Here is a 12,245-nt window from a genome sequence, read left to right as displayed (position 1 = left end):
AACAACTTTTGATCAGGACAAGGAGCAGGAGCAGGAGAAGGACAGCGCGGAATCTTCGAAAGCAACGGAAGCGAGCAGCAGCGACAATAAATCCAATGTAAGTGCTTTGGCCAACTCTTAATCCACGCACGCAATGCCCGCCCAGCCTCCCAATGCCCGCCTCGCCCTAACTATTTCGCCCGCAATTGCTTTAACCGCTTTCCGTTTGCCTTTCATATCGGCCTCTGCCTTCTGCTTTCCGCTTTCTGCTGGCCTTTGCCTCTGCAGCTGCAAACCTCTTCAGCGACAGAGGAGCAGCCGCGTGGTGGCTCACCCGGTCTGCGTCGCAGTCCGCGCATCGACGAAATGGTTCACTACGAGGAGCGTTGCCGCGAATCGGAGGCAGCGAGCCAAGCGCCCAGCCTGCCGACGCCAACGATCACAATTCATCAGCCGGACACGGGTCCCTGGAGGGATGAATATGGCTTGCTCATGGAGGGCATCAGCGACTTCTACGACTTTCAGGCATCCGTAAACCCCTCGAGATCCAGATCTGCCTCACGCAATCCGTCGCCACAGCCGAAGAACGTGGCCAATCGCATGGACGTGGATGAGGCGCATACGCTGGAGGTCTACGATGATAGCGAAGCGGGTCTGCCGGCTGGCGAGCTGAATTGCGAACTAGTTCTGCAAATGCTGGAGGCGAATATAAATGAAAGCCCGTCTCCGGGCGAGCAGCTGCAGCTCCAGAATGTTGCCGACGAAGTGCCACAGAATGGTGGCGCTAGTGCAGCTGTGCCCATGGTCTTTGAGACGCAACCTCAGACCGTCAACGAACTGGAGCAGCAAATGCAACAGAAGGCTTTGAATATTCAGGGAGAAATTGCACTGGAAATGGAAGCCAATGGACTTGGAGAGCCCCATTCAACTCACACTGAATCCGATGCCAATCTACCCCAGCCCATAATCGAGATCAACGACATGGCTGAGCCGCGAGTCGACGACTCGGAGCCATTGCCCACACGCGAGGAGATGCGTTTGTTTGTGGAAAATCTGCGTGCCGAGCGCAATTCACGTGAGCGTTCACAGTCACGTTCCCGTTCCCGCTCACGCTCGCCTCTGCCCACGGCGGACAATATAGAAAGAAGTCTGGAGGCAAGACGCTTGAAGCGCATCAAGCAGAACGATGAGCTCTTTGAGCAGTTGAAGGATGAGCAGGCTGCTTGCTTGGATGTTCCAGCTCCCACTATTCCCGTGATTGCGCTCAGTCCACCGCCCTTGCCCACCATCTCCATTGAGAGCGTGGAGGAGCCCAGAGAGGAGCCAGAGGAGCCGGAGGATACGCCCGAGTCGATGGCCAAGCTGTTCGAGCAGCTGCGTCTGAATCGCGTTCGCTCGCATTCGCGTTCCCGTTCGCCTCTGCCATCGGCGGACAATCTGGAGCACAGTTTGCAGCACAGACGGGAGAAGCTTATTGCTCAGAATGATGCGTTCTTTGAGCAGCTGGATCAACGAGCTAAGACACCAGAGCCGGAGCGTCCTGGCAGCAGTCGGGACATGCGCTCCCTGTCGCCCTCACGCTCACGTTCCAATTCGCCAAGCGGTGAAACGGAGGAGCTGGAGTTGCACCTCACGCTCAATGTCGAGGGCGCCGATCAGCGGACCCTGCGGCAGCACAGCGCCGAGATGGAGACTATGCTGGACAGCATAGCCAAGCAGCGAGAGTTCGATCTGGAGGCGCTGCATCAGCTGACAAATGCCAGCGAGGAGGTCGAGCTGCGCGTCGAATCGGACTTGCCCTGCGACTACGAACGCACCATCTCGGATGCAGCGCGTGAGCTAAAGCAGGAGCTTAACATCAGTGGCTTCAAGCGCTCCACCTACGTGGGTGAGTCCTTGGATCTGGGCAGCGAGTACTCGCAGCAGCGGGAGGATAATGCGCGCTTCGAACGCTCTCGCACGCCTTCGCCTTCGCTGGACCTATCGATGGCCAGAGACCAGGCGGCAGCCCAGCGTGAGATGCAGGAGGCGATACTCAATTCGCTGGTCAGCGCCAGTGGATTGGAGAACGAGAAGCGACTGGGTGCCAAGCCCAAGACGAATGAATACGATCGCAGGGTGTCCGAGGAGCGAAAGGAGGACGCACTCGGGGCAGGCATATCGGGCCAGTTGGACGATCTGCGTCATCGCACGGCCGAGTTTCAGCGCTCACGCAGTCAGAGTCGTTCGCCCGTGCGGGATGTGGAGGAGGCGCGTGCTCAGCAGAACATTGACGCTGAGGCCGCCAAGCGGGAGCTGCAGGATCAGCTGCTGGATCAGCTGGCTGCTTCGAGCGTAAACTTTCAGAACTTCTCGCGCTATTTGAACGCCGATTTCCTGGACAGTGAGAGACGTGCCTCCGATTCGGCGATTATGCAGCTGGATCCGTTTGCCGATATGGAGCCCGAGGAGTATCATCATTTCAGACGCTACTCGCTGGCCCAAGAGCAGCCGGTGGAGGAGTATCCGAGCGATGAGTGTGTCTATATCTCGCAGATCGAAGTGCGTTCGCTGACGGGCAAGAGAACCTGGCTCAAAGAGGATTTCTATACGCGCGATCTGGACAGCCTCGAGCTGAACCTGCAAGAGGGCAGGAAATTGCTGGGGGAGTCGGGCAAGGAGTCGGAATATGCCACTGAAGAGGGCTCATGGGCACGCGCTGTGCTCGCAGCCGAGGCGGAGGCAGCCGAGTTCGATGAGACGAGCGCAATCTACAATTTCGACATATGCGGAGAATATCCTGGCAACGATGAGGCCTGCAGCAGCAATGACAGCGAGGACGAACGACAGACTGTGGTCGAAATGGATGACGACGACGAAGATGAATACGAATTCGAATTGGACGAGGGCATCTCGGATAACAATGAGCGTACGCAGCCCACGGATGAATCGCATCACGATACGTCCGAGTGCGAGGAGGCGGAACGCAATGCGGATCGTTATGCGAATCGGGAAGCCAACGACTGGGAGGAGGTGGACAATGTGGAGGACTTTGCGGACTTCAGCCTGGACGATGGGGCCGTGGGTGGAGCCTATTCCGATCCAGATTCGTTTATCGAGCAGATCTACAACGATGCCGTAAAGAATCGCAAGCAGAGTGGCATTCTCAGGGACTACGAGACAATGGTGCAGGAGCAGCTGCCGGCGGATAATGCCGATCAGAGCGAGTCCGACAAGGAGAAATCCAGTTCGGAAAGCGATCGCTATGCGCTATGGGCCAAGACCCGAGAGCTAACTAGGTCTGAAGATGGCAATAGGCACAGAGACATTGACGTAGCCATTGGACTGCTCGAAGGCGAGCGTCGGGATACGGAGATGCGCTATCTAGGCGATGCACAGGTGGCTGCACGGCAGTCGACCCGCCTGCGCACCCGCTATGGCTATAGTCCGAAGCTGCAGGGCGGCATTCTAGAGGATGATATTGAAGTGGATCTGAACTACAAGCCGAAGAGGGAATACAATTGGCGTAAGAACTTTAAGCTGGACGATAATGAGTCTGAAGAGCCCAACGTGGAGCGGACTGCAAAGGAACAAATCGAAGAGAAGGAGCAACAGGAGCAGCAACAGCTGGACGAAGTAGCTCCGAATGAGGAACAATTTGAGCTGCAACTCGGGCTGGAACAGGATCTATACGAACCGGCACCAAGTGGTGAATTGGATCTACGTCGTTATAGTCTGGGTGGCGAGAGCATAACCCTCTTTAGTCGTAGTCCGGAGCGCGAGCTGTTGTCCGTTGTGCTTGAGGAAACGTTGCCAGAGCAGGAAAATGAGATCAGAGAAGAGACAATCGATCAGACGGAAGCGACGAATGCTGCAAACGAAGAATCTCTCGAGAAGCCCAAAAAGAAGAAGAGCAAGAAGAAGACACGCAAGGGCTCTAAGACAGAGGAGGAATTGCGGGACGAGAACGACTCAGACACGAATCAACAAATGAATCGACGCGGCTCGGCGACCAGAGAGGATGGGGAAACCCTTACGGAAACCCCCAAGCGCAAGGTGCGTTCGCGACGCAGCTCCAAGAGCAGCGCCACCAATGAGGAGACCAACGCTGGACTCCTCTCGCCGCGCAGCAGCATTGGCTTTGTGGCCGAGGGAACTTTGGGTGGCATTGCGGAGCTTGAGCCAGCACAGAAAAAGAAAACGAAGAAGCGCAAGAAGTCAATCAAAGAGTCCACAGAGCAGGAGTCTAGCATAGCTGCAGAGCTCTCCAATGGCCCAGACATTGATGCAGCCTTGGCCGAGGCGCTGGCCAAGATTGCGCCCATTACGGTATCAGCCTCAACCAATCTAACGCCAGCTTCGACGCAGCAGAATCTCTTGTCCAGCCTAAGTGCCGGGCATAGCTTGTGCCTGACTCCTGCCTCATCTTTCGAGGAGCCGCCGAGCTCCGATTTGGCTACTAACAATGCACCAACAGCTGCGCCTGCTCGCTCTGTTGTGGACACCTTTGACCTGATCAAAGATGCCAATTTCTATCCGCTTTTCTAGGCAACGAATATTCTATACTTTTTCATTTGATTTCAATCTTTATCTGTTTCTTATAGACATGTTCATAAGTCCCAAATCCAAATCGCGCACGCTGCATAAAACAATCCACAAAGCAAATCAAAAGCAATCAAATTGTTATGCACCCAGTTCCAGTTCCAGTACCAGTACCAGTTCCAGTTCCGCTAGACTGAGGGATCTTTCACTGTATTATATTAACGACCAGACCCAGAATCGCACGAACGATCTATAAATCGAATCGAGAGCAGGATTATTGTTATTATTATTATTATTATTATTTATTATGATATCTGTTAGTTTATCGATTACTGCTGACAATAAATATGAATATATGAATATATAAATATATATGTAAATATATGTATCGATCACATCGGTTCATTCAGAAACTGCATCTGACGCAATGCTCGCCCCGGCTCGACTCGTCTATAAATATTTCTCATCTATTTGCATTTCTCTCCTCCCTCGTCTCACCTCTCAGTCTCTCGGACTGCAGAAATGCCCTAGCATTGAGATCATTTTGTTATCCAAATGGTCGCAATGCATGCGCCAAGTGCACTGACATTCAGCCAGAGACAATTGGCCATATAATATATGTATAAATATATATATACGGTATATAGTCTATATAGTTGATGTAGTATAATCGTATATGTATATATATGCCATATGCTTGGCCCAATTTGCATTTGGCTCGTTTCGGCCATATGATGTCATCGATTCGAGTACCGAATCTTTTGGGTATTGTGCGAATAGCTCAGTTGATGGCCTCATTCTATGGCTCTTGTCAGCCAAGTCAGAGAATACTTAAAATGTCATGTTTCAAAGATCTTTTTAAGTAGCCATAATACCAGCCATTATTGCCATGGTCCATGCATATAGAATTTCAGTTTATTATTACTATAAAAGTTACATTTTATGATGCTCTATGCAAGTGTGTGTATGACCATTGCTTGGCATACGAGAGATAAATCTCTTTAGTACAATTCCTGATTGACTTGAACTTGATGATAAATGTGATTAATATATAAACTATTGCTTTATATTTGATATATGTATGTGTATAACCCAATAGTATAGTAAATAAATATTGATTTGCTATTTGATCGAGTCATTGACATATATTGTTGATATATCTACTATACTAGATAAGATCTATTTTTGCTTTTAGAGACACGTTTCCTCTTCAAACTTCATTTTTCTAAAGTCAACATTTATCACATAGATCGCTATCTATCTATCTATACACATGCAATTGTGATATCTTATAATTGAATATGCTAGGTATATACATATTTTATTATATTATCAATATCATTTAAAGATCAATCTCATATAATTGATCTTTGGTCGCACAATTCCCTTTACTCTTATAATAATGTCTTTTATTTGAAATCATTTTCTCTCAATTATATACATTTATGTATCTTAATTATTTTTATATATCATTTTGATTATAATTACATTGAGATCATCCATGAATCCCACTTTAAAGTGCGCCTAAAAGCATGCAACAAAAATGTCAATACATAGATGATAAGTAAAATAGCAACAAATAGAATTTTTTTAGCTTTCCCAATGATAAAATCGAATTTGCTTTGATGCAAAGTGTTTTGTTTGGGTTCGCCCGATGCTCTGCCTGCTGTCGCTGAAATAATGCTGTCAACTATCTTATGTCATATCCTTTGTCAAATTAGTCGCTGCGAAATCATATTTCTTGGTGACAATTCAAAAGAGATTTGCGCCAAGTTGAGCGAGTGAATTTCCGCGCTAAAATACTTATGACAACAAAACACAGAATCTATGTCACTCGCATGATTTGTTTACGCAGCTCACTTTGTGGACCTCTATGGGGGGTCTCTGCTCTTCAAACTGTTTGCCATTTGTTCTTCAGTATTTCTATTATTTTTTCTGTCGGTTTGTTATTTCTTTTGGCTGCTCGCACAGGGCCTTTTGCATTGCGTAATCTGGATGTACGTAGCTGAAATACTGTGTATATGTATATCGGTGTACATATGGTTCTTGTTGCACTAAGAAAACATGCGAAATACGTTTGCCAAAAAGTCTTATTCAATAGTTTGTCTTTGACATGATTTCATTTTTCCTGGCGTACTTAAAAATATTTTTCTCTACAAATTTAATATTTCTTTCAAAAATACCTACAACAGCAACATGCCAAAGGGGTAGATTAGTGTATCGAGAAGAGTCTATGATTAGGTAAACCGATTTGAGCTATTTAGGGTATTTAGTCGTCGGCTAATTGTTTGCTTAGCTCAAGAGTTTGAATAATAAATTGAATTTGTTGTCGAAAACGAAACACCTTTGTGGCCAGCTTTTCCAATTTTTCATGAATATATACATACTTATATATACATATACATATACATATCTGGCCCGTAGTTGATTTTTATTGATGTGTATTTCGGTTCCAAGCCGCTTGACCGCAGAGAATAATATAATTAATGATGTTTTGTGCCGCGTGCAAGAGATGACCAAATGCCATTTTAATAGTCGATCTATTTATAAGTCCACAATTCCTAATGGATAATACCAATTGGAGCATATTCATAGACAAACTTCAACTTGAACTTTTGGCCCCAGATGCAGCAAAAAACTCTTCAAGTTTTCCATAATTTTCTGCTCTTTTTGCTGCTCATAAATTTGCAATATTTTTATACAAATAAATGAAAAGCTGGAAAATTTATGAATTTATGACCCAATTAACGCTTCGAGTGTTGAACGTGAAACACGCCAAGTTTTATCAAAGATTCGCGAATCGCATTTATTTATAGACAAACATGAGGAGGAGCAAGAAGAGGAGAGCAGCAAATATGAATTGTAAAATGAAAAATAAATACAAATTAAAAAAAAAATAAAATAAATTCATACAGAGATTGCATTTCACACTGCTCCATTGCTCTTGTCTGCTGGCGCTGCTGCATTAATAGCTGCAATTATTTATATATATATACGAGCGTTATTTTTAATATTTTAATATATGTTCATATTCAGTGTCTACATGGACTCAATTATAAATTCTCTGTGTGCCACAAGAATTTATACAGAATATATTCGTATTTTTGTTGTTGCTTATATTGAAACTAACTTTTACTACCTTGGTTAACTGTAGAAAAACATAATAAAATACGCTTTTAGTGCGTGATTTGATGATGATTCTACCTATCATAAAAGTTAATAATGTCTTATGTTTATATGGGGTGAAAATTGTTTGATGGCTATGCGATGTTTACATATTGAATATTCTTTAAAGCTGATCAGTGTTTTCTATAGAAAATGATCTCTTATGCGATCTTTTTATATTATTATTGATTCAAACAAGGAAATTCTTAGAGAGTATTTGAATTTTAAGGTGATTTGTTTAATGTTTATATATTTTTAGTAAAGGGAAAAAGTTTACTTATCGAAAGTTCTGGATCTTTTTACAAGCTGCTCAAGCTAACCAGTTATATCTAGAGTATTTTTCTGACTGGGCATTTTTTTCTATTAAATTAACAGTTTGAATTTAATAGAGATGCATTTTATCCACGACAATGGGGAAAATATATTTCAAAGTACAATTTGCTACAACAGGGCTTTAACATAACATTAACATAACATTAACTTAACATAACTTTACAAAGCTGAACACAATTTTAACTTGACATAGAGTTAACATAGCAGGACATCAAAAAATGTTAAAGTCAATTTATGAAGGGTATATTAATACGATAAAGGGATTACCTATACATAAGCAAATTTCGCCCTTTCACTGATTCTTTTAGGCTCTCTAAATAACATTTAATCCCATTTTCTCGTACTTTCTATTTGCCTCAACTCTTCTACGTAATGCTTACTTTTAATTAAATTTATAACACCTGTATTTAAATTAGTTAAACAACCTGACTATGTGGGCTTTGTCTGCCCACGTTGAACGTAGCCGAACACGCGATATTTTGTTCCCTCTCTACAGAGATTTGTATGTAATAATTGTGATGTAAATGCAAATGTTGTTGTTGTTCATCTTGTTGCTGCTGTTGTTAGCCTTGTCGGACTTGTCTGCAAATTGGCTGCTTTGAAAATGTCATCGTTACATTGAGACAACAGCGAAAATCTAACTAATAGAGATTTCGACTTGATGGGCAACGCTATTTACCTTGGACGCTTGCCCTTAGCTTGTCACCGTTGCACACAGCTAAATACGAAATGAAATATATGTATGTATGTATGTATATGTGCACACATTCATATTGTATGTCAAGAGAGAAATTCGTAATTCGTTTTTCCAGTTGGAAATTCCTTGCGCTGCAGCTGTTTGCAATTTCGCTTACAATTTCCACTGGCATTTTAATGTGCACAGACAGAGCTGTGCCAAAATGCTGTAACACATTGTGGGCGGCAGGGCAGGGGCAGGGGGGCGGGCTAAACTGATATTAATCATTTAGTGTACAGCCCACGCGATATTTACTGATCAATTAAAAATTCTACATGGCTGGATGTTGCATGCTGCAGACAGAGCCAGACAGACTCGCAGAGGAATCTATGCTATCCAAAAGTTGTGGAAGAGTGAGAGCGTGTGTGTGTGCATGTGTGTGTGTGTGGGTGACTTGTGTGTCGTGTGCACAAGCGCCAACAACAAAGGGAAATTGAATTTTCCGAAAATCTCTCTCTGGTTGCGCGTGTGTGTAAAATGACGTGTATGATGGCAGCTGCTGCAGGTGTGTGCCACACACTCACACACACACACACGCAGGCGGACAGGCAACATTTATTGATATATTTATAGATGCGTGCTGGATTTATAACAAACAAAATTGCAAACTTGACTTGATTCCATAAAGTTGCCAATGATCAAATATTGTCTAAGGCAACAAGCAAAAGAGCGCAACAGATCGCGCACTCTCTCTCTCTCGCTCTCCCTCTCCCTCTCTCTTTCTCTCTCTGTATTGTTGTGCTCTCTCTGTTACGCTCAGCGCAGTGCTGCCGCGCTCTGCGGCACTCCCCGAGATTTTATTTATACACTTGCCTCTGGGGGCGAAACTAGATACACGCGAGACTTTTCCTTCTTATTAGACTGTTTCGGTTTCTATTTTATTTCTTAGTTCTTTCGAAAAGATTTCGAATATTTTGTGAAAGAAACGCGTCAGTTGGCATCACGACTCGGCAAAGTTCAAAACGTTTCGCGAAAACTTTTACGGCTAGCCTCAACTTTTAGTTTCTTTTTTTTTGTTATTTGCTTAGGGAGAGTTCAGTCGGTCAATAGAGTGCAACATTCTTTTTTTGATTTGGTTTGGGGACTTTTTTTGAGTTTAGAATTTTGGAGATTTTTTGGGGCTTTGAGTTTTGAGTGCGGCACAAAATGGCGGACGTGGAAATTATGCAAACGATGACGGAAGTCAAGAAAACGAAGAAGGTCAAGAAGACTTCAAAACGTCGCGAATCCGAAGTGCAAATCAGCGAGGTGGATGCCACCAACGAGGAAAGGGGGTAGGTGGAACGTGTTACGTGTGGTTCAGTTACAGAAAGCAGATGCAACATTTTCGAGTATATAGAGAAAAATATACCAAATGTCCAGTTGTATGGTAGCAATTTGGTATTTTATCTGGTATTTTGGATAATTATTTCATTAATTTGTCTTGTCTTGGCTCTGCTCGTCTTTTGTATCGTATTCCCGTACATCATTCGATCTATTCGAAATTCAAATACTCTGTATCTTTCATGTACATTTATATATAAATATATCTTAAAAACTATCCAAAGTACTCGCATAATAATATCGAACGACACGTTTACTACCTTCTTTCCTCGGCAAAACTGTTTACTAAAAGGTACCCAACATAATGCTGTCGTTGTCTATAAATGTCTATAAATGTCTACACACACTCCACAAATAGAAAAACCAACAAGAAAACTACAAACAACAGCAACAACAACTACAACAACAACATACACTGAACAACAAACTAAGAAAACAAAACAAATAAACCGAGAAACTGAATAACAAGTGAATACACACATTATATTGAGTATATACTATGCCTACCCAGTGAATATACTATATATACATGAATATACATCTCGCCTATGCGAGCAACAACAACAACAACAACACCAATAACAACATTTTACACTGACCCACACGCCATTTGAATATTCCAATATGGACTCTATGCATTACTACTTCTCTATGTTTTACTTTGATCGAGATCTATTTGGTTTGGCTACATCGTCGTGTGTCCTTTTTACAGTTAATTTTCAGTGGCGAATACACAAAGGCCATGGACAAGGACTGGCATTCGGGACACTTTTGCTGCTGGCAGTGCGACGAGAGCCTAACTGGACAGCGTTACGTCATCCGGGACGATCATCCCTATTGCATCAAGTGCTACGAGAATGTGTTCGCCAATACGTGCGAGGAGTGCAACAAGATAATCGGCATCGATTCGAAGGTGAGCTTAACTAATCTAGAGCTAAAAAGTAATATATGGAAGATGAGTAAAAAATCATATATGGTCAAAGATGATCATATTACATATATATAAATCTGTGGAAAATGAACTAATAGATAAAAAATAGTTTAAAGAATCAATTGAAAAATTTATCAAATAACAGATGAAAAACAAGAGCAACAAATACATAAAAAATTTATTAAATAGTTGAACACAAATTATATCGAAATGTAGAACATATAATCAATAGATTAATTAATATCCGTTCGATTGCTTAGATTTAATAATTTGATTGATAAATAGATCTTTTTGCATTAGATAATTCTCATCTTGCGGTCATCTTCTATATTTAAAGCGGTTTTAGAAACAGAAATAAAATTTAAATTCGAAATAGATCATCTCAAGTGTGTAGCATTATATATTCGTATTTTCACCAAAATTTTTAATTTAGATAAACCTATAGCAGAACGAATTGGACGCGGCAAACTAAATTAGGCATGCACAAATTGTTTTCAATTTTATTTAAATATATATGTATGGATCTTAAAATCTTGTGTAGATTAATTGCTACAATCTTTCTGTTGGCTGTAATGCAATAATAAAACTGAGAAATATATTCCTAGAATTGAGATTATCTTGAATTTTTCTAAATAAATGTAAGTCATATTTATGAGATATTTAATGTAATGTCATAAATTATTAATGAGTACTATGACAGACTTCATAGGATCTTCTGTATTAGCAGAGACAACTCTGTATATAGGCTAACTGAATAGCTGAAGATACTACAATAATCTATAGCATTTATTAAGCAACTGCCAACCTAGTTATAATCTCTTTCCATATATCAATTTCAATAAATTGATTGAAATTTTGTTGCCTCCCCTCGCCTCTGCAGGATTTATCGTACAAAGACAAGCACTGGCACGAGGCCTGTTTCCTCTGCTTCAAATGCAATTTGAACCTGGTCGACAAGCAGTTCGGAGCGAAGGCCGATAAGATCTACTGTGGCAACTGCTACGACGCGCAGTTCGCGTCCCGTTGCGACGGCTGCGGCGAGGTGTTCCGTGCAGGTGAGTGCACTTACAACGCTGCCACCAATTGTGGCATACTTTGTGGCGGCCACTGTAAATAGCATCTACATATATGCGTGATATATATATAGACTAAGTTGAGTATAATGAGCGGCTGCAACCCGTTTTTGGTGGGAGGCTCGGGAGAGAAATGACATTTTTGTGTGCCAAATTAATTGCACTCGCGGGGCAATTTGTTGCC

General features: G+C 42.9%; 1 protein-coding gene across 10 annotated transcripts in view; it reads left to right on the top strand.

Moving 5' to 3' along the window:
- Nucleotides 1-12,245, top strand: part of Lmpt (four and a half LIM domains protein limpet) — a 68,841-nt gene that overhangs the window by 45,572 nt on the left and 11,024 nt on the right. For 5 of the 10 annotated variants that reach the window (XM_089259291.1, XM_089259289.1, XM_018100858.3 and 2 more), the window contains 2 exons: nucleotides 10,770-10,970; nucleotides 11,869-12,043. In XM_089259291.1, coding sequence (XP_089115417.1) covers nucleotides 10,770-10,970; nucleotides 11,869-12,043 — 376 coding nt within the window. Of the gene's footprint in view, nucleotides 1-16; nucleotides 98-267; nucleotides 4,619-9,575; nucleotides 10,009-10,769; nucleotides 10,971-11,868; nucleotides 12,044-12,245 lie in introns of those variants that run through there. The other 5 variants (XM_089259288.1, XM_018100860.3, XM_030383570.2 and 2 more) reach the window with 5 other exon arrangements.

Source organism: Drosophila navojoa, chromosome 4 (assembly GCF_054131105.1).
Source record: "Drosophila navojoa isolate 15081-1374.11 chromosome 4, UAZ_NAV_1.0, whole genome shotgun sequence".
NCBI lineage: Eukaryota > Metazoa > Arthropoda > Insecta > Diptera > Drosophilidae > Drosophila > Drosophila navojoa.
This window is presented reverse-complemented; position numbering and strand designations above follow the sequence as displayed.